The sequence below is a fragment of the Aegilops tauschii genome, chromosome 2 (assembly GCF_002575655.3).
Source record: "Aegilops tauschii subsp. strangulata cultivar AL8/78 chromosome 2, Aet v6.0, whole genome shotgun sequence".
NCBI classification, from domain to species: Eukaryota; Viridiplantae; Streptophyta; class Magnoliopsida; order Poales; family Poaceae; genus Aegilops; species Aegilops tauschii.
In genome coordinates this window covers 483,780,372-483,803,798 of record NC_053036.3, presented here as the reverse complement: position 1 = coordinate 483,803,798, position 23,427 = coordinate 483,780,372, and the positions used below count along the sequence as shown (strand labels likewise).

General features: G+C 48.8%; 1 protein-coding gene across 1 annotated transcript; it reads left to right on the top strand.

Moving 5' to 3' along the window:
* The first annotated feature begins 15,161 nt into the window (after positions 1–15,161).
* LOC109750210 (auxin response factor 8) lies at positions 15,162–18,245 on the top strand. The gene is made up of 3 exons (XM_020309164.4): positions 15,162–16,608; positions 16,768–17,765; positions 17,860–18,245. Exons 1-3 carry the CDS (start codon positions 15,529–15,531, stop codon positions 17,927–17,929), a joined length of 2,148 nt encoding a protein of 715 aa, XP_020164753.1. The 5' UTR covers positions 15,162–15,528; the 3' UTR covers positions 17,930–18,245.
* Positions 18,246–23,427: the final 5,182 nt, after the last annotated feature.

Genomic DNA, 23,427 nt, shown 5'->3' with positions numbered 1-23,427 from the left:
CACACTCTCCCTGCTCGTTGCTATGCATCTCCTAGATAGGTCTTGTCTGATCGTAGGCAAATTTTTTGAAATACTACGTTCCCCATCAGTGGCATCCGAGCCAGGTTTATGCGTAGATGTTATATGCACGAGTAGAACACAAAGAGTTGTGGGCGATAATAGTCATACTGCTTACCAGCATGTCATACTTTGATTCGGCGGTATTGTTAGATGAAGCGGCCCAGACCAACATTACATGACCGCGTTCATGAGACTCGTTCTACTGTCGTGCTTCACACACAGGTGGCTAGTGGGTGTTTGTTTCTCCAGCTTTAGTTGAATCGAGTTTGACTACGACCGGTCCTTGTTGAAGGTTAAAACAGCACACTTGACGAAAAATCGTTGTGGTTTTGATCCGTAGGTAAGAACGATTCTTGCTAGAAGCCCGTAGCAGCCACGTAAAACTTGCAACAACAAAGTAGAGGACGTCTAACTTGTTTTTGCAGGGCTTGCTGTGATGTGATATGGTCAAGACGTGATGATATATAAATTGTTGTATGAGATGATCATGTTTTGTAAAAGTTATCGGCAACTGGCAGGAGCCTTACGGTTGTTGCTTTATTGTATGAAATGCAATCGCCATGTAATTGCTTTACATTATCACTAAGCGGTAGCGATAGTCGTAGAAGCAATAGTTGGCGAGACGACAACGATGCTTCGATGGAGATCAAGGTGTCAAGCCGGTGATGATGGTGATCATGACGGTGCTTTGGAGATGGAGATCAAAGGTACGAGATGATGATGGCCATATCATATCACTTATATTGATTGCATGTGATGTTTATCTTTTATGCATCTTATTTTGCTTAGTACGAGGGTAGCATTATAAGATGACCTCTCACTAAATTTCAAGGTATAAGTGTTCTCCCTGAGTATGTACCATTGCTACAGTTCGTCGTGCCGAGACACCACGTGATGATTGGGTGTGATAAGCTCTACGTTCACATACAACGGGTGTAAGCCAGTTTTGCACACGCAGAATACTCAGGTTAAACTTGACGAGCCTGGCATATGCAGATATGGCCTCGGAACACTGAGACCGAAAGGTCGAGCGTGAATCATATAGTAGATATGATCAGCATAGTGATGTTCACCATTGAAAGCTATTCCATCTCACGTGATGATCGGACATGGTTTAGTTGATTTGGATCACGTGATCATTGAGATGACTAGACGGATGTCTATCTAAGTGGGAGTTCTTAAGTAATATGATTAATTGAACTTAAATTTATCATGAACTTAGTCCTGATAGTTTTTGCATATATATGTTGTAGATCAATAGCTCGCGTTATAGCTCCCCTATGTTTTTGATATGTTCCTAGAGAAAACTAAGTTGAAAGATGATAGTAGCAATGATGCGGACCGGGTCCGTGATCTGAGGATTATCCTCGTTGTTGCACAGAAAAATTATGTCCTTGATGCACCGCTAGGTGACAGACCTATTGCAGGAGCAGATGCAGACGTTATGAACGTTTGACAAGCTCGGTATGATGACTACTTGATAGTTTAGTGCACCATGCTTTATGGCTTAGAACCGGGACATCAAAAACGTTTTGAACGCCACGGAGCATATGATATGTTCCAAGAGTTGAAATTGGTATTTCAGACTCATGCCCGTGTCGAGAGGTATGAGACCTCTGGTAGTACTTTGCCTATAAGATGGAGGAGAATAGCTCAACCAATGAGCATGTGCTCAGGCTGTCTGGGTACTACAATTGCTTGAATCAAGTGGGAGTTAATCTTCCAGATAAGATAGTGATTGACAAAGTTCTCTAGTCACTATCACCAAGTTACAAGAACTTAGTGATGAACTATAATATGCAAGGGATAGCGAAAACGATTCCCGAGCTCTTCACAATGCTGAAATCGGCGAAGGTAGAAATCAAGAAAAGCATCAAGTGTTGATGGTTGACAAGACCACTAGTTTCAAGTAAAAGGGCAAGGGAAAGAAAGGGAACTTCAAGAAGAATGGCAAGCAAGTTGTCACTCCCATGAAGAAGCCTAAAGCTAGACCCAAGCCTGAAACTGAGTGCTTCTACTGCAAAGGAAATGGTCACTGGAAGCGGCGCTGCCCCAGATACTTGGCGGATAAGAAGGATGGCAAAGTAAACAAAGGTATATTTTGATATACATGTTATTGATGTGTACTTTACAAGTGTTTATAGCAACCCCTCGGTATATGATACTGGTTCAGTTGCTAAGAGTAATAACTCAAAACAGGAGTTGCCAAATAAACGAAGACTAGTTAATGACGAGGTGACGATGTGTGTTGGAAGTAATTCCAAGGTTGATAGGATCATCATCGCACACTCCCTCTACATTCAGGATTAGTATTGGAACTAAATAAATGTTATTTGGTGTTTGCGTTAAGCATGAATATGATTGGATCATGTTTATTGCGATACGGTTATTCATTTAAGTCAGAGAATAATTGTTGTTCTGTTTACATGAATAAAACCTTGGTTTACCGAATCTCGGTCACAATGATACACATAATATTGATGCCAAAAGATGCAAAGTTGATAATGATAGTGCAACATATTTGTGGCACTGCCGTTTAGGTCATATTGGTGTAAAGCGCACGAAGAAACTCCATGCTGATGGACTTTTGGAATCACTTGATGCTTGCGAACCATGCCTCATGGGCAAGATGACCAAAGACTCCATTCTCCGGAACAATGGAGCGAGCAACTGACTTATTGGAAATAATACAGACTGATGTATGTGGTCCAATGAGTGTTGAGGCTCGCGGCAGGTATCGTTATTTTCTGACCTTCACAGATGATTTGAGCAGATATGGGTATATCTACTTAATGAAACACAAGTCTGAAACATTTGAAAAGTTCAAAGAATTTCAGAGTGAAGTTAAGAATCGTCGTAACAAGAAAATAAAGTTTCTACGATCTGATCGCGGAGGCGAATATTTGAGTTACGAGTTTGGCCTTCATTTAAAACAATGTGGAATAGTACCACAACTCATGCCACCTGGAACACCACAACGTAATGGTGTGTCCGAACATCGTAACCGTACTTTATTAGATATGGTGCGATTTATGATGTCTCTTACCAATTTACCACTATCGTTTTGGGGTTATGCATTAGAGACAACTGCATTCACGTTAAATAGGGCACCATCTAAATCCGTTGAGACGACCCCGTATGTTCTGTTTATTTTTCTCTTTTGGCAAGCATCATGTGGTGAGGAAAGATCTAGGCACATATATCTAGTTGGATATGGGTAGCATGAGTTATTATTGTTGACATCACCCTTGAAGTGAATACGTTGGGAGGCGAAATTATAAGCCCCTATCTTTCTATGTGTCCAGTTGAAACGGTTTGCTCGTGTGTATGCGGTGAGTTAGCAATCATAGAAGACTATATGATGGTTGAGTATGTGGACTTGCCAAAAAGGCTCCGACATGTGACCCTTCCTGAAAAGATGATGAATTGTAGTTGCAAAGTTGACTGAGGACATAGTTTGTTGGTTTTTAATAGAGTTTATGCTTTATACTTCGATGTTGTGATGAATTGTTACTTATTCATCAGAAGTCTATGATAAAAGTTCTATGATAAAAAGTTTTATGTTAAAGTTTGTTGCTGTTATAATAATTTACATGATGCTTCTATGTCCGTATTTTTTTATCAACACCTCTCTCTCTCTCTAAGCATGTGGACATGTTTTTTGATTTCGGTTTTCGCTTGAGGATGAGCGAGGTCTAAGCTTGGGGTAGTTGATACGTCCATTTTGCATCATGTTTACCTACTATCATTTATAATATTTTTATGCATAATAATGCTTTTTGGAGTAATTCTAATGCCTTTTCTCTCATAATATGCAAGGTTCACACAAAGAGGGAGAATTCCGACACCAGGGCACGCCAGGCCCCCAAGCGCGCCCTGGTGGGTTGTGCTCAGCCCAGCCCACCTCCAGTGCCCCTCTTCTGGTATATAAGTCATTTTGACCTAGAAAAAATAAGGAGAGGACTTTCGGGATGGAGCGTAGCCGTCTCGAGGCAGAACTTGGGCAGAAGCACTTTTGCCCTCCGGCAGAGCAATTCTGCGAGGGGAACTTCCCTCCCGAAGGGGGAAATCATCGTCATCATCACCACCAACAACCCTCTCATCTTGGGGAGGCCAATCTTCATCAACATCTTCACCAGCACCATCTCCTCTCAAACCCTAGTTCATCTCTTGTGTTCAATCTTTGTACCGGAACTATAGATTGGTACTTGTGGGTGACTAGTAATGTTGATTACATTGTAGTTGATTACTATATGGTTTATTTGGTGGAAGATTATATGTTCAGATCCATTATGCTATTTAATACCCCTCTGATCATGAGCATGGTTATTATTTGTGAGTAGTTACTTTTGTTCTTGAGGTCACGGGATAAATCTTGTTGCAAGTAATCATGTGAATTTCATATGTGTTTGGTATTTTGATGGTATGTATGTTGTGATTCCCTTAGTGGTGTCATGTGAACGTCGACTACATGACACTTCACCATATTTGGGCCTAAGGGAATGCATTGTGGAGTAGTTATTAGATGACGGGTTGCTAGAGTGACAGAAGCTTAAACCCAAGTTTATTCGCTACTTCGTAAGGGACCGATTTGGATCCAAAAGTTTAATGCTATGGTTAGAATTTATTCTTAATACTTTTCTCCTAGTTGCGGATGCTTGCGAGGGGGTTAATCATAAGTAGGAGGTTTATTCAAGTAAGAGAAGCACCTAAGCACCGATCCACCCACATATCAACTTATCAAAGTAGTGAACACAAATCAAACCAACATGATGAAAGTGACTAGATGAAATTCCCGTGTACCCTCAAGAACGCTTTGCTTATCATAAGAGACCATTTTGGCCTATCCTTTGCCTCAAAAGGATTGGGCTACCTTGCTGCACTTTTGTTACTATTACCGTTACTTGCTCGTTACAAATTATCTTGCTATCAAACTACTCGCTACTTATAATTTCAGTGCTTTTGCAAAGAATACCTTGCTGAAAAACCACTTGTCATTTCCTTCTGCTCCTCGTTGGGTTCGACACTCTTACTTATCGAAAGGACTACGATTGATCCCCTATACTTGTGGATCATCATACCTGTAGAGCATCTTTATGATCACCCAGTTACGAAGTGACGTTTGATAGCACATAAAGTATTCCTCCGGTATCCGGGAGTGGCATGATCTCATAGTCTAAGGAACAGATACTTGACACGAAGAAAGTTGTAGCAAATAAACTAAGTGATACGATCTGATGCTAAGCTTATAGTGGGCTCTATCCAATGATGTGATCCCATTATGATCTGATGCTAAGTGATAACGTGATCACATCATTCTCCTAATGATGTGATCCCATTATCAAACGAAAACTCATTTATATGGTTAGAAAACCTTAACCATCTTTGATCAACGAGCTAGTCTAGTAGAGGCTCACTGGGGACACGATGTTGTTTATTTATCCACACATGTATTTAAGTTTCCGGTCAATAGAATTCCAGCATGAATGATAAACATATATCATGAACAAGGAAATATGATAATAACCATTTTATTATTGCCTCTAGGGCATACTTCCAGCACATCTTTCGTAGTCCTCTTTTGCTCGTGGCCATGAGCTCATACGACCGTGGATACGACCGTAGCTGTCGTATGATACGCCGTCTTTTTTCCTGGAGCTGCAGGACTTCGTGAAATTTTTTGTGCTTCCTCCTCACGTTAGTAACATAGCATAATTGCATCAAAAATAAGGGAAGGTATGCAGCAAAACATTGAGCTACCGATACGCTAAATTTTTACGAACAAAGATTATTCCAAGACCAATTCTAATAGGGACTATCAAAACAAAATAAAAGTACCAATGCAAACATGAATGCGACTAGACTCAAAGACACAAATCTAAGAAACACACCTACTTACGTCTGGGTTGCCTCCCAAGCAACGCTTTCTTTATAGCCATGTAGCTTGGCTTCAGTGCTCCATTCGGTCATCCACCCAGATCCCAAGGGAATATCAACCTCGAGCGTGAGACATGACTCCGACCGGGGTTTGGAGCACCTCATAACGATGAATCCAAGTCTACTCTTGATTTGATTGTAGGTGGGCGCCTCATGGCTTTAACTCCTGAAGAAGCAAAAGCACTCGTCGAGAGAATTATGACTGCTAAGGAACAATGGAATATTGAGGAACCGGTTAAGTATACTTGAAAAATCTATCAGGTCGAAGACATGGAGGAATTTAAGAAGGTTACTCAATAAAAAGGTAAACCTATTGAACAAGTCATTAATGAAAAAGTGGATATATTTAGTATTTATCAACAGAAAGACGAGCTAATGGAGACGATGAATAAATTTAAGCATCACAAAGAGAATTTCAACTGATATCTTCAAAGGTGCATTCATCATAATGAAAAGGTTATATCTTATCTCTCTGAAGAGGTAGATGGGTTAAGTCATGCCGTGAAGAATTTCTTGCATGATAGAAACCCAATGCTCGTAAATATCTGAAAATCAATCTTTGATTCTCACCCAACTTGATAAAGATAAACTTGTTTATGGATTGGTACTCAAAGTGATAAAATGACGCAGGACCCCAAAGGACCGGAAATGTTATGAAAGGGAAAAAGCATTGAAGATGAGAGAGAGTCAAGTCAGGCTCAAGAATGAAGAACTCCTCAACAATGGCACATACCAAGAAGAGCCAGTTCAACAAGATACACAAGATAACGAAGTAGAAGGGGAGAATAACAAAGAAGTTGATCCCGACGATGAAACCGTCGATGGTAACGATAATAATGACGAAGAAGAAGCTTCCCCCGAAGCTGATACAACTGAAGAACCTAGAGTGGGAAAAAGGATTAAGCCACCTTATCCAACGAAAGGTGAAATGACTCAAGCTTCGAGAAATAACCATAGATGTAAGGAGAAAGAGAAACAAAAAGAGAAAGGTAAATCAGAGAAAACTCTTCCTTACCCTAAAGTTGTTAGGCCACCTTCAAATGATGAACTCTATTCGTCCTTCTTGCAAGCTATTTCGAACCTTAGAGTTTCATTGCATGTAACCGACACATTGAAAGTTCCTACTTTTGCTAAGTTTATGAGATATACGAAGCACCTGCTTGCTAGGTTGGCCCAGAAGATACGAAGCACCTGCCATTTCTCTGCAACAGAGCAAGGGAGGTTTGGGAAAGGTTGGGATGGATGATATTATTGAAAAAGCATGTGAAGTTGATCGTGCTAGTGAAGCGGTGCTGGAGTATTTACTTCTTATGATGGAACAACAACTGTGTATTGTGGGTCATCAGAATGTGCGTGAAATGATTGCTATCTCAGCCTGGTACTTATGATGGGAAAGATGAAAGTTGGTACATAAGACAACTCAGAATGCGACCTAGATTTCTATGAGGATACTAACTCTTACGACCAACTTTGTTACTGACTCCTCTCCAAAGGTTTCTATGAAAAGGGGGGACTGGTCGTGCCCTTCATTGGGTTTTATTAAACTTAATGTTGATGCTTCTTTTGACCATGACTTGCTTAGGGGCACGATGGGGGCGGTACTAAGACAGAACAAAGGTAGATTTATCGTGCGGGCGGGGGGGATTGATGATTGATTGGAAGATACATTGTTGCACGGATGTCCTCACGGCCAAAGCTATGGCTCTCAAATTCGGTATAACACTTGCGCAAAAGACGGGGTGCAATCGTCTTATTATTAATTCAGACAATCTGGAGGTGATTGAAACCATGAAGGATGGAGGATGGTCGGCAGGTGCGGCCGTGGCAATTTTTGAGGATTGTTTTCATTTTGCTTGTGAGTTTTTTTTATCAAAAGGGGTTTCCCCCCACCCCACTTTTATTAAAAACGGGGCACAACAAAAGTCCCAGACTGTTAACAAGCATTCGGGTTCACCAGGAGTGGCAAACCAGACAGTATTAGGCAACACCTACACCGCAAAACATAAAAGTAGACCTCATTCAGCGCCGCGCAGGGCAGTTTCAAAACCCACACACTCTAGAAGTTCATCAGCGCACATGCGGGGTGGAAAGAATGAACCATCGGTATCACCCCGAACGGGCCTTCAGCACGCTCCCGCCCCGGGTCCTTTTTGAGCACGCTCTCAGCTCCCAGCCCAGGCGATCCTGAGTAGCTCGCCTCTTCGTCGGTCCAGGAGTAGGAGGCAGCGTCGGAGCAGCACCGATTGATCGCCCTTGCACAGGATCTTCCATTGATGTAGAGACGAGCTGATCCGCCCCAACACCGCTCGGGTACTTGTCCATGGCATACCCTGGAAACACATATCGTTACGCATAGTCCAAATCCCCCAGATGGAGGCAACACAAGCAATGTTAATCACATATCTTTTGTTGTTCAGTTTCCAAAAGGAAGATAGTTTAGTCATATTTTTTGGGATATTAAAACCAAAAGCATCAGCTACATCGAGCCAAATTTGCTTAGCTACTATGCAATCAAAGAATAAATGGTGAACAGTTTCATTTTCATTGCAGAACAAACAATTCAAGTTCTCAACCACCCTTCTTTTGCTTAAGTTGTCTCTGGTAAGAATTTTGTTATTATAGGCTAACCACAAAAAGACCAAGTATTTGTTGGGAACAACAATTTTCCAGAAATTTTTCCAAATCAGGGTAGAAACCCCTCCCCAGTTTATCATGTTGTAGAAGGATTTAACAGAATAAATTCCAGATGGCTCCAAAAGCCAGACAGGCTGGTCCTCCTCATCAGTTAGGGTTTTAGTAGAAATTACCTGAATCAGGTCATACCATCTACCCATAAAACCAGCATCCACACATCTACTAAAGGTGAGTTTCAAATTGGTACCATCCCACACCTCAGCTACCATACATTTCTGTTGTTGAAAAATTCCATACACCTCCCAAAATTGAGTTTTCAGGGAAGAATCCCCAGCCCAAGTGTCGTCCCAGAAACTGATTTTGTCCCCTTTGCCCAAATTCCATCTGAAAAAAGGTCTAATGCCCTCAAAAGCCCAGGTCACCCCTTTCCAAAAGGGCGACCCTACACCTTGTTTGGCCCAAAGCAAGTTAGGTTTATCAGTTCTATATTTATGATCAATTACTCTACCCCAATCATTGTCATGGTTTGCGAAGTATCTTTTTGCTCAAGAAGCTAGCAAGGCCATGTTGAACTCTCTTAAGTTGGGGATCCCCAGGCCCCCAAACTCCTTCTTCTGAGAAATCAGCCCCCATTTAGCAAGATGATATTTGTGTTCTTCTCCTTGGTCACCCCAGAAGAAGTGTGCCATCTATGATGTGATGGCATTTATAGCCCATTTAGGGAATTTTATCACAGACATCAAGTACATTGGAATGCTAGTGATACAGGCTTTAAGTAATACAAGTTTTGCCTCATAGCTGAGAAGCCTCCCCTTCCAACCACAAATCCTTTTAATGATTTTATCTATAATGTACTGGATATCCTCCATTCTTAGTTTAAGATAGTGAAGTGGGACCCCCAAGTATTTGAGAGGGAAATCTCCCATCTTACAGCAGAAAATTTGGGATAACAGTTTGGCCTCATCATCACTCATATTTATTGGCACTACTTCACACTTATCATAGTTAATTTTCAACCCAGAAAGGTTTTCAAAACAAGCAAGCAACCACTTTAAGTTTTTTACATACTTAGGGTTAGGGTTAAGAAACAATATCGTGTCATCTGCATATTGCAAGCAGATAAGACCACGCAGGATGATATGGGGAACAATCCCAGATATAATATTGCTATTGACGGCCTTCATTAGCATTCGAGAGAATACATCCGCCACCAAATTGAATAGCATGGGGGAACTAGGGTCTCCTTGTTTCAACCCTCCCCCCCCCCCACCCACAAAATAAGGACCTAGAACATCGTTAATTTTAACACATAAGGAGCTTTGTTTAAGAATTGATAAGTTCCACCTTATACACTTAGGGCCAAAGCCCCTGGAAGTTAACATCTCCACTAGGATATCCCAATTGACACGATCATATGCTTTCTCATAATCTAATTTGAGAACAAGCCCAGGTTCTCTAGATTTATGAACTTCATGAATAGCCTCATGGGCAGTTACCACACTTTCAAGTATAAATCTGCCTCTCACAAAAGCAGACTGGCAAGGGGCCAGCAGCCTATGGCCTATAGGGGAAACCCTATTTGTCATCGCTTTACTAAAGATCTTCACAGAGCAATTGCTTAAACAAATAGGTCTAATTTTTTTTCATATTCTTGGCGTCTGGCTCTTTAGGAATGAGAGTGACTATAGAGTAGTTTAGCCTCTGGATATCCAGAGATCCTCTCTCAAAGTCCCTCACAAGTGCCATAAAGCCCCCTTTAATAATTTCCCAAAAGTGTTGGTAAAATATGAAGGACAGACCATCAGGCCCAGGGGTTCCATTGGCATATGAGCCCATAATTGCTTCCCTAATTTCCTCTTCTGAAAAAGGCCTTTCTAATATATCATTTTCAGCTTCAGTCACACGTTCCTCTCAGACCAAAACTGGTCATCCAGGTGAATGTTAGGTTTCGGTTCAAACCCAAAAAGGTCTTTATAAAAGTTAGTTGCCACTTCCAGCATATCCTTGGTAGAGTATACAGGTCCATCAGGGCCTTCCAAGACAGACAACTGATTTTTCCTCCTCCGTTGGTTAGCAACAACATGGAAGTATGTTGTATTTCTATCTCCCTCTTTAATTTTCCTATCCCTAGATCTCTGCCACATGGCAGTTTCTTCTTTCCTCCAAATCTCATGAAGTTCCTCCTTGATTTGTTTCATTCTGAGGATATCCTCACTATTAATTCTGTTTTGTTCAGAGAAGATGTCTAGAATATCAAATTCCTGAAGAAGCTCTTTTTTCTTCTTTTTCATAGCAGCTTCAATGTTAATGCTCCAGCCTTTCACCAGTTTCCTAAAGAGTTTAGTCTTAAATTGCCAGGTCTCAATAGCAGAGGTGAAAGGGGAAGGTGTGGCCCAAATTTTTTCAACTAATGCCTGAAAATCAGGCTGCCCAATCCACCATTTTTCAAATTTAAAAGGTCTAGCTGGGTTGTGTGCTCCTACCCCGGAGTCTAGCAAGATGGGAGCATGATCACTCCCAACCCTTGGTAGGGCACATAGAGATGTAAGTGGGAAATGGTTATCCCAGCTAGTAGCAGAGAAAACTCTGTCAATGGTAGCAAAAATGGGTTTATCTTGGTTATTACACCAGGTAAAGACCCTGTTTGACAGCTTATATTCCATTAATCCCCATTTGTTGATCCAGTAATTAAACAGAAATGCCCAAGAATTATTGATATTGCCTGAGGTTTTTTCCTTAGCCTCCCTAATTAGATTAAAATCACCCCCAAATAAAACTGGATAGCATAAGCCCTCCATGCTCTCATGCAATTCTGCAATAAAATCTACTTTGTCTACAACATAGGATGTACCATACACCACCACCAGGTGCCAACAGAAACCATCATTCTTATTTTTCAAGGTAACACTAATACAGTATTTCTTCATATTTACATCTAGGACCTCAAAAAAGTTAGACTTAGTACCCACAAGGATACCACCAGCAGTGCCCACTGCAGGGAGTATATTCCACTCATAAGCAGTGGAACCAGCTAAAGTATTAAGGAAGGAATCTGACAAAGTCTCTCTCTTGATCTCGTGAAAACCTAAAAAATCAGGTTTATATTTATTTACCAAATCAGACAGGCACTGAAGTTTACCTTTTTGGCCTAAACCTCTAATATTCCAAAAGACACCAATCATGAGATTTTAAAAGGGTGTGTCAGACTAAAAAGTCCACCTCTTACTGCATTCCCAGAGACAAAAACAACATCAGCAGTGCCCCCTGATGTGTTATTGTCTGGGATGCCACTATCAGGAGTACAAACTCCATTTTCCTTATAAATGTCAGTGTCTAAACTGTCAGGTAAAGATATCTCAGGGTTTTGTGAAGCAAAAACTAAGCACTTTTCAGTTTCATCTCTAACTAAGTCATCAATGATCTGTTTCTTTTCTTTGTCATCATCCCCAATTCTTATGTTAACAGCAGAAGCATACGCCTCCAAATTAGATGTAGATTCAGAAGTAAAAGACTTACTTTTGAAAGTGGTGGGGACCTCCAGGTTCTTTTTCATTTTGTACGTAGCAGCCTTCTCCATGATGTTTTGCCTGTTCTGAGCTCTGGTGCTTGGCCTTGCAGCAATCACTGGGCCCCACTTGTTTTTGTTAGCCGGTTGCTCATTGGGAAGAGGCAGATTTTCCAACAGGGCCATTAGTTGCAGATCACTGACCACAAATGCATCCAAAGTGCCCATCTCCTCTTCAGAATCAGCAGCATCACTAGCAGTATCAGATTCAGCATCATCTAATTCCTTCAGTAACTCAGAGCAGTATTTTTCTGACTAGACATCGGGGGAGTTACACAATACCCCCCAGCTGCAGCAGAAGGAGTAGATATGTCACGGATCTCAATGCTCAGAGTACTTAAAACCTTGACAGCATCAGAGAAAGGTATTGCAGAGTAAACATCCTGCACTTGTGGTTTTTCATCTGTCACTTTGTCCATTCTCACAGGAGGAATGCAAGCCTCAACCAGAATAGCAGGATGGAATGAAACACTGTCCTCATTGTTCTTTTGTTTCCCAACTGGAGATTTCACTTTATTAGCCGTGTTGGCCAGGTCCAAATCATTGATAGGTTCTTCTCCATCATCAAGGATATCCTTGTTAGTTTCCTCATCTTCAAAATCCTTGTTATCCTCGTCCACAGCTATGTCAGTAGGACCATTGTCATCATTGGGATCATCAGCACCAATTTGCTCGAATCCTTCCACTGCGAAAGACAGAATGTACAGCTTTTTCCTCATTTCCATGATCCGTTCAAAGGGTATTTTTGCTGGGTTTCTGCAAGCAATATTAATCCTCACTTTCTCATAGAAGCTCTTCATCAGACCGTTCCAGTCCACGTCCACCAGGATCCCAAAGCACAAAGCGATCTGTGATAGAACTTTCCATGTGCACCACTTGGATGACAGGCCTTCTACGATCACCCAGGCTTCAGTCAGCTCGCTGAAGGGGTCAGTCGCACCAGTCCATTTCTCCACAGACACTGAAACTCCATCTATAGGCAGATCAAAGGCTGGAAACTCAATTAGCTCTTCTACATCCTTCCAGGGGGAATCTGACCAGGAATTTTTTATCTGATAGCTGCCTGACTTGCCAGGACCAGTTCTTGTTCTTGCAAAAGATGCCTGACAGGTTCTTGATCAGATCCGCCTTGTTGATCTCTCCTTTCATCACCCAAACCTCTCCACAGTTCCTGAAAATGAGCCAATTTGCCTCACGTCCCACTGGCGCATCAATATGATAGAACCCTAACCCCAGGGCTGAGCTTCCAAAGAAAGTTGCCACTGGATGGGGTTGTGCCCAGGCAGCGCAGTTGTTGACGTTGTGGCCTTCCAATCCGCAGATGAAACAGATCTTCTTTTGAATGCAATTACCAACGTAATGACCAGGACCGCCACAGTTAAAACATACCATGTCTTTGTACCGCTCGTCGAGGATCTGGACGAGCGGGGCAGGCGGAGCCGATGGCGGAGGCACAGCCAGGGCTTGTTGGGGAGGGGCAGCGCCTTTGGGAGGGGGGCAGCGGGATTGGGACGCGCCCCACCGGCCCCTTGTCGACGAGTTGGGTTCTTCTGCGGGGGTGGAGCACATTGCTTCTGCACTCCGCTTGGCGCGCCCTTGTCCGCCATAGCAACCACCTGAGCAAAGGATTTGGAACCACCTCCGATCCCTTCTCTGACGATCTTGAGTTGTATCGGTGGAGGGTCAAAGGGCCGGAGTTTTTTGACTGGGAACAAGTCAGATGGGGAGAAGCTACCAGCACGAACTAGATCCTTCCGGAGCCATCCCAAGGTGGAAGCAGTTCGGCTCGGGGGACGAGGATGGGGATGGCGGCGGGGAGGGGAGGGAATGGACCAAAGCTGTCCAAAAACCCTAGATATAGCCTCATCCGCGTCGTCCTGGGTAGAAGGCGTAAACTCCAAAGGCGTCTTCACCCTTCTGCACTTGATTGGTGGGAGCGACGTGGCAGTAGGGCCCACGCCACTCCGCATGGGCAATCCCGTTTGAATCACAGGGGGAAAATCCCCCAACTCCGGCAGCGTGCGCATCGCCGACGGCGAGAGCCCCTGATTCTCTGAGCATAAGCTCCGCCTAACAATCACCTGTCTCTCGAATTGATGAACCACAGCAGGCATCTGATTCTCAGGGATACAAACCCCCTCGCGTGACCTTGAACGAATGCCAGAAGGAACCTCGCCGCGGTCACCAAACCACGGCGGCTCGAGTGCGCCGCGGCAAGGCAGGGGGTTGGTGTGAACCCCGCTCCTCGCCGCAGTCCTCATGCGCTCGGTGGCAGCACACCCAGGATGCACTCCCACCGAAGCGCCCGCCGTAGTTCGCTCGATTTCGCCTCCGCCCTTGCCCAAATCACGAACTCCGACGGCGGCGAGAGCGGAAATGGGGGCATCCTTGCTCTCTCTTCCAGCGTGGCCTCTTCGAAGATGCACCGCGCCAGCTTCCTCTGCTCCAAGTCTGCTTTCTTCCGACAAATCTCCGCGACCTTCGCAGCTGCGGATCTCGTCACCGGATCGGTCGCCGTCGCCACCGCCTGGTCCGCGGCCTTCCACTCCTGCACCGGACCGGATCGATCTGCTTGTGAGTTTCATGTTACTAGATTCGAACATTTTAATAGAGAAGAAAATAAAGCTGCTCACTAGCTCGTTAGATTAGCTAGATTTTCTTTGACTTTGTGATTGGTTTGAGAAGCCCTTTAACTGAAAATTATACCGATCCTCATAAACGATGTTTCCAATGAATAAAACTTCAGAGTTTTTCCAAAAAAGAAAGAAAGAAAAACTGAAACCCCTGAATTCCCTGAATAAACAGATCGAACGTTATTCTAAAAAGAAGAAAACACCGTAACTTTAGGGTCTCAGATCTAAGGCCGGCCACAGTCCTCTTATCTAGAACTATTAGCAAGCAAGCGGTTATGCAGAAGAAGGCCCTAGTCAGCTGAGTCCAAGATATTGTGTTGCATGTACGGTGTGTACTGGCGAGCAGATGAAGCCCCGACCCGCATGTCCCGGTTGAGTGAGTTGAGAGCGTCGCACGGCAAACCCGGCCGGCGTCCATGTCCCGCTTCCCCCTCCCCTCCCCTCCCAGCGATTCGATGGACGGATGCAACCAACGGCACACTTATAAGAAGCCACGGGGCCCGTGGAGGTTTGTTACTCCCCCCCTGTTTACCGTGGGAGCCCCGCTAACTCCGGCCCGAACCGGCCGCGCCCCTGCAACCGCAACGGAACTCCATCCCCCCACTCACTCCACCCAGTCCTCCTCTTTTACTTGGTCTCACCGTCCATCGGCAGCGGCAGCACCAGCCTACGGCGTCGTTGCGAGGGAAGGGAGGCAGGATGCTCACCTTCACCGAGCTGTCGTGCCCGGCGGGCGGCGGCGGCGGCGGCGGCGGCGGCGAGGACGCGCCCCGCTCCGTCGACCCGCAGCTCTGGCTGGCCTGCGCGGGGAGCATGTGCACCGTGCCGCCCGTCGGCGCCGCCGTCTACTACTTCCCGCAGGGCCACGCAGAGCAGGCCGCCGCCACCGTCGACCTGTCCGCCGCGCGCGTGCCGGCCCTCCTCCCCTGCCGCGTCTCCGCCGTGCGCTTCATGGCCGACCCGCAGACCGACGAGGTCTTCGCCAAGATCCGCCTCGCCCCGCTCCGCCAGGGCGAGCCGGCGGTCGACGTGGGCGACGCCGCCGCCGAAGGGCGGGCGCTTCAGGACGACCGCCCCAAGCCGGCCTCCTTCGCCAAGACGCTCACGCAGTCCGACGCCAACAACGGCGGCGGCTTCTCGGTGCCCCGCTTCTGCGCCGAGACCATCTTCCCGCCGCTCGACTACAGCTCGGAGCCGCCGGTGCAGAGCATCATCGTCAAGGACGTGCACGGGGACGAGTTCAAGTTCCGCCACATCTACCGGGGCACCCCGCGCCGCCACCTGCTCACCACGGGATGGAGCAACTTCGTGAACCAGAAGAAGCTCCTCGCCGGCGACTCCATCGTCTTCCTGCGCAGCGAGGGCGGCGAGGTCCACGTCGGCATCCGCCGCGCCAAGCGCGTCTTCTGCGACGAGGGCCACTCCGGGTGGGACCACTACAGGGGCCTGATGCGCGGCAATGCCAGCTCCGGCGACGGCGGCGCGGCCACCGCCAAGGGGAAGGTCCCCGCCGAGGACGTGGTCGCGGCGGCGAGGCTGGCCGCCGCCGGGCAGCCGTTCGAGGTGGTGTACTACCCGCGGGCGAGCACCCCGGAGTTCTGCGTGCGCGCGGGCGCGGTCAGGGCGGCCATGCAGGTGCAGTGGTGCCCCGGCATGCGCTTCAAGATGGCGTTCGAGACCGAGGACTCGTCGCGGATCAGCTGGTTCATGGGCACCGTCGCCGGCATCCACGCCGCCGACCCCAGCCGCTGGCCGCAGTCGCCCTGGCGGCTCCTCCAGGTACGCACCGCACGCCACACTCTGGAGATTCTCTTGAACGAACGGACTAGCTTCCAGACCATCGACCACATGGCAACTCTCAATGCCATGGGACCATATGGCATATATGGTGCCAAATCGATGATTAATAATCGGATTCCTCCATGAACTCATTCGCAGGTGACCTGGGACGAGCCGGAGCTGCTCCAGAACGTGAAGCGCGTGTGCCCGTGGCTGGTGGAGCTGGTGTCGAGCATGCCCAACCTCCACCTGCCGTCCTTCTCGCCGCCGCGCAAGAAGCCGCGGATCCCGTCCTACGCCGACTTCCCCTTCGAGGGGCAGCTCTTCCACCCGCCGCCGCCGCCGTTCCCGCCCAACCACGGCCACCACCATCAGCAGGACCAGCTCCTGCACCACAGCTTCCCATTCTTCCCCTTCCCGGACAGCAATGGTGCTCCTCTCGCAGGGATACAGGGAGCCAGGCATGCGCAATTCGGTCCGTCCTTTTCGGATCTCCACCTCAGCAACCTGCAGTCGAGCCTGCTCTACGCGGGCGGCGCCGTCCGCCGCCCCGCCGCCGACCACGTCGCTCCTCGCGCACCAAGAACGATCAGCACCGACCTGACGATCGGCACCTCGCCCGCCCGCGAAGACGACAACATCACGACGCGCGCTCCGACAAAGAAGGCCGGCGGCGGCGACGTCAAGCCGGCGCCGACCCTGCTGCTCTTCGGGCAGGCGATACTGACCGAGGAGCAGATGAAGTCCAGCAGCGCCGGCGGCGACGCGGCCACCTCGCCGGTGGCCGGCGGGTGCGGCTCGCCCAACTGGGACGTGGAGAAGGCGCCCAACCTCTCGGAGGGCTCCGGGTCGGGCTCCGGCGTGATCCAGGGCAGCCCAAGCAACAACAACACGTCCTCCTGGAGGCTGCAGTGGTTCGGGGACAGCAGCGGCCAGGCGGCGCCGGAGCTGCTGGGGCTGGAGCCCGGGCAGTGCAAGGTGTTCGTGGAGTCGGACGCCGTGGGGCGCATCCTGGACCTGTCGGCGCTGGGGTCGTTCGAGGAGCTGTACGGGCGCATGTCGGAGATGTTCGGCATGGAGTGCGCTGAACTGAGGAACCACGTGCTCTACCGCAGCGCCGCCGGCGAGGTGAAGCACATCGGCGATGAGCCTTTCAGGTGAGCAGCATGCACAATGCCAAACTCCACTTGAAATCATTGATCACTCGTCATGAATGAATTCTTGAGCTGAGACGTGATGTTGAATTTGCAGCGCGTTCGTGAAATCGGCCCGGAGGCTGACGATCCTGACGGACGCCGGCAGCGACAACATAGGGGGCTGAGAATGAATGAAGCAGCGGACAATCATCATTAGCCGAATAACTTAGGTGGCCGGCCATTCCAAGTCGTCATTAGCGAGCAATAAGCCGGACCAAGTGCCCCCTGCGTGTACAGCTGAACTGCAAGCTGTGGTTGGTTTCTTCCCGAGTTAGTAGCTCATTTCCCTTTCATTTTCCCGTCGCCGTAGCCGTAGGAGCTGCAAAACAAACCAAATCAATGTGGCAGCAGCACCACTCCCCTCTGGACACCTTTCATGATCATCATCGAATGTAACGTACTTGCCGGCTGCCATGGCATGCCGCGGATCTCCTCTTTTTATTTCGCTGAGTCCGTCAGAGAATTGAATGCTCTTTGGCGCCTGGCCGGTGTGTGTGCGCGCGCGCCAACCGGTCCACCAGACCAGAGGGACAAGCTCATCATCATGCAGGTCGCAGGCTTAAATGAAATTTGTGCGATGTTGCCTCGAGAACATTTACTACTCGTCCTCCCTGCCCTGCCGATTCTGAGTCACTGGCTCCGGCTCTTGCCTCCGGGCGTCTCATACTGGCGGCGTACGTATCTCTGCTCTGCTCCGGGCTGGGCATGGGGCAGTGCATTAACGGCTCCAGGTCCGGGTCCTCCATGCCATGCCATGTCCTTCGCTCGCAGTGGCGAACATAACTCCGCTGCCTGCCCATTTTGGCGCGGGGAGACAATACTCTATGAGATGATGAGATGGACGTTTCATCTAACCGGATCGACCAAAAGAATAGTGCACCGCCGCGCCAGTGACCGGCCGACCGGGACCCTGACCTCCCATCGACCCATTATTCCCTGCGCATATACTGCTCCTCTCCTCTCCTCTCCTGATGTTGGAGTACTAGTACTAGTATTTCCTTTCCTTTGTGCACTGCTGAAAACAGAGGTACCCACTGGCGCACGTATCCGCGATCCTGTTGCCTGCGCCTAACTTTCGGTGTTTTGCGTCCTCCTTCGCTCTTATCAGCGCGTCGTCGTCTATCTGAAAATCAATCAGCACTGTCGTCAGCGACGGTTGTCGACTGCACCCCGCCTGTACAGGTACAATACGTATGCTCGGCCGGGGGTTGGACGTCGACCGTTCGCCGGAAGAGACAAGGGGATGGATTGCTTCGGGCTCGCTCGGCCGGTCTTGCTTGTCCGGCAAGTGTTCTTGACCACGTCCCTGTCACCACGAAGACGACAGCAGGAGCGAGGGGAGGGAGAAGAGGCGAAGCAAGGCCGTGAGATCGGTCGGGCAAGTCGCAGGGGAAGGTGAAAGAATGTTGCACCGCGAGCGATAGATGCGCGCCATCACTCGGACAGGCGCTTTTGCAGGGGGCGAGCCGCTGTCCGGCGGTTCACGTTCGATCTGACGCCGACGGGGATGGGCGGACTGGTCGGGGTGGTGCGCTGGAATCTGGAACAGAGGAGCCATGGGCGGACGAACGGACGTCGCTACAGGCCGTCGACCGGTTAAAAAAAATTGTTTAATCAGCTGGGACGAGGAGCTTGGCGCCGAGGGAACGGAAGTGCCTCATGTACGATGAAAGCTGGTCCGATTTGATACGATAGTGTAATCCACCGTGAACTTGCCTTGAGCCAGCATTGATGAATGGTGGCCATACTACTTCGTACAGAAATCGTAGATATTCTGTCGTACGTGTAGCAATGCTCCCGAGGGAAATGGATGGAAACAGGGCTGCTCTGCTACACTTACGATGATTCACTTTTCCGTTCCTGTTCGTAAGAAGAGTAGAAGACCGTGTGTAGTTTGATCGTACGCAGAGCGATTTCGGGATGGGCATGATGGCGGGTCAAGGGGCGGGTTTGGTAGCCAAGTTTAGGACTTCCAGTGCAACAAGTTGCCACGCTTGCTGCCGCAAGTGTCGGGCTTGTAGTACGTGCTAGGGGTACTAATTAATCGTGGACTTAACTGCTTGGCTTGTCCATCGGGATTGCAAAACTATGCCGGTCAATGGAACGGGACCCAAACCACCATCAGAATACAGTAGCGGGTCTGCCTAGGACACATCTAGATGTAACAAAGTTATGCTACATCTAAACTGATGTCCACTCTGTTTGTGGTATTTTTTTTGTTTTACTTTTCTTTTATTTCTTGCTGCTGCATTATATATTTGTGGAAGCTTAGATGTGATATTTTTAAAAAACATCTATATGTGAATTAGACAAACTGAATACGGTACTAACAGCCTCTTCCGATGAGGTAGCTAGAGAGGCCATGTTCGCACGCTTCTCCGTTCCAAACCACATACAGAGGCCGGCACGGGACGTGATCGACACAGATCCTTGGGGAAAACTTTCATTCACCTCTGCGTCGTGGCGCCGTGGGTGAGCGACGCGTCCAAGCCACCGCTGCAAATGGCAAAGCAAGTGCATTCTATGTACTACTGCGCGGTTGAAGGGTCCTTGTCACTTGAAATAACCACGGATTTTGTCCGCGGTGCTTGCTGGTGCCCGTATGCCCCGGTTGGTCGCGGTCTGTCTGCTGACGGTAATGTTTCTTTCTAGTATCCCTTTTCTCGCCGGTGCCGGTGCGTGCACCCGTTCCTGTCTGCCGCCGGCCGGTTGCTTTCCCTTGAAACGAGGGGCGGGTCGGTGATGCTTGCAGATTGACGTCGGTCGAACCATATAATTCACATCCACTCCATTGATCAACAAAATGAAGGCAGAGGATATCGATCGAGCAGGAGCAGAGAGATGAGATGACATGAGAGATAAAGAAAGGTTGGCGTCGGTGGGGTGCGGTGCGGTGCGCAGGTGCGATCGCGGGGCGTGCGGCCCGGCGTGTCGGGCTGAGCCAAGCGACACACGCACGCACGCACAAGGACAGCTAGCTAGCCAGCGCGCTGCACCACATGACGGGAGAGAAGTCAGCACGCGCGGGAGAGAGAGAGTCAAGAAGTCAGCGAGGCGAGGGCGCGGTGGGGGCGCCGTGGCACACTGCACCATGCCGGGCCGGCCTCCCTGCCTCGCCTCGCCTCGCCTCGAGCACTAATTAATTGGCATCCCGTCGGCGAGGGTGTAGCAGGTGGGTGATGCCGCGGTGACGAGAGCGGCAGGCAGGCGGGCAGACTGGGCGAGCGAATGTTCCGCCGCTTCGTGTGGGGCGCCATCTGACGCCTGTCCCCCCACGTTGACCCCGCAGCTCTCCCCGCCTTCACCGTCGCACGGGCAATGTCACTCTTTTCCCGCCCGCGTCTCACCGGCGAGGTGCCAAGAAAGTGATACTAGAATATAGGAGTACTACTATGGGGGGAGAGGAGACGGTGGTACGTTTGCTTGCCATATGGCAAGGAACCTACAAAACCAACCGGTGATTTTTTTTCTCTTAGAAGAATACTACTACCAGTACTACAACTTCTCCCGCGAAACCTGAACAGTACTACCGTAGGCACTAAGACAGTGCTTGTGTCCTTGTGATGATCATGATTAATAAGCTTATAGTAAATGCACTATTAAGCGCAGTAGTGGCGCTGTCCTCCTCCCCAGGAAGTCACTCCACGCAACTCTGTCTCCAGCGCGTCTACCCTGCGCATGCAACAATCCTCGTAGCATCCTATACCTAGCGATCCTAAACCATGCAACCTATGGACGCAACACGATAACGTGGGGTTCCAATTTTGAGCCCAGCACCACTCCACAGCCCATCCGCGGGCACCGCAACGCATCTAGCTGGCCTAGCCAAATAGAAAAGCCAGCTAGTAGTACGCCTTGCTTTCAGTGCCCACACAGCAACAGCAGGGAGACATGGAAACATCGCGATCGATGTAGGATCGATCGACACTGCATGCACGGCCTCGCCGATCCCGACGCCTGCACGCGCGCACGCCCCAACGCACGCCCTCTTGATAAACATTTTTGTAAAAAATGCTGGTTTGACCGGCCGAGTAGTACGTGACGACGAGCTTCGGCCACGGAAAACCGGCGGGACTTGCTCCGGTGCCGGGGCTCGGTGCGGTGTTCCCGGGGAGAAGCTAGTGGAGGGGAGGAGAGCGTGCCTTCTTGTTTGTCAAGGCCTCCTCGCCTCGGTTGGGCGCGGAATGGAAGACTCCATGCGCACGAACGGCCTCGGGCACTGCCGCACTCACCGTCTTTTGTGCGCGGGGAGCAGCGCGCATTAATCAATCGAGTTGATGATGGCAACGTATCCTCGGTTCCCTCCACGGCTGGTCTGCTGGCTTCAGTCAATCTCTGGATTATGGACGTGTATAATTTGTTACTACTGCTACTACTGCATTATTCGTCCTTTTGGGATTTGAGTTGTTTCCTCGGAGCATCATCCACGGTCTCTGTGAAAAATAGCCTGTCTAAACAAATTTAAGACAAGTAAATATGAATGAGAGGGAGTACTGCTAAGGCTGGTCACAATGGGCAGAAACATAAGCTAGTAACCTACACAGTTTTCTAGCCTATGTTACTACCTCCATAGTGGGTAGGAACATGTATGTAGTGTCATGCAGCGATGTATTTATTAGGATATAGACTCATTGTTTCTTGGAGTGTGTGATGTTCCGATAACTTAGCTAGTTATCACAAGCACTCCTCTCTTCATTAAATATGTGCCACATAAGCAAACTTGTATTGGAGTGTGTGATGTTACTCCAAGTTCCTGCCCATTGGAGTAAATTGCAAGAAACCACCAGTTTGAAGGCTTGGTTTGCAGAAAACACTAGGTTACATTTTTTTTGACAGAAAGCACCGCATCTTGTGTAATCTTGTTGCAAATAACACCGACTGGCGGATTAGAGCGCTTTAAGTATGTTTATGACAGGTGGGTCCAGAGTTTGCCGACGTGGCATAACGACTCGACTGAGACGGCGTTAGATGGTGCATTTGTCTAGATTTACAAACAAGTCCCTATAATTTTAAAGGAACCCTTAGATGAAAACCAAAAAAGCAATCAGCTCCCTGGAGCCTACCCAAGCACGCGAGCAGAACCCCAGAGCCGCCAGATCCAGCGAGAAGCCAAGCCAAAGCAGAGCTCCGGCGGCGTGGCCATGGATCCCCTGGCCGTGCTCCGGGACTACGCCGCCCGCGGCGACCTGGACAAGATCATCTTCAACGGTGACGACGTCCTCTTCGGCGACGACTACACCTTCCCGGCCAACCTCCCCACCGCCTTCGCCTCCAAGCAGCCCGGCCGCCCCTACCCGCTCTCCGCCGCCGTCTTCCTCGCCCAGCACAACGACCTCAAGCACACCGAGTTCCTCCAGGCCGCCCGCCTCCGCCGGATCCCGCCCGTCTCCCTCCCGGACCGCAAGACCATCCTCGAGGTGAGGGACAAGCCGGCCTCGCTCAAGCCCGACGACTGGGTGCGGGTGGTGGCCGTGTTTGTGCTCGGAAAGGAGAGGCAGTTCAAGGCGGCCAACAATTTTTCTTTCGAACTTGATGTGGCAGCGTGGCCGCGACGGCAAGGCGGCGGTGTCCTAGGCGCTCGTCCATGGCGGCGGCGTCCACGACGCTGGTCCATGGCAGTGGC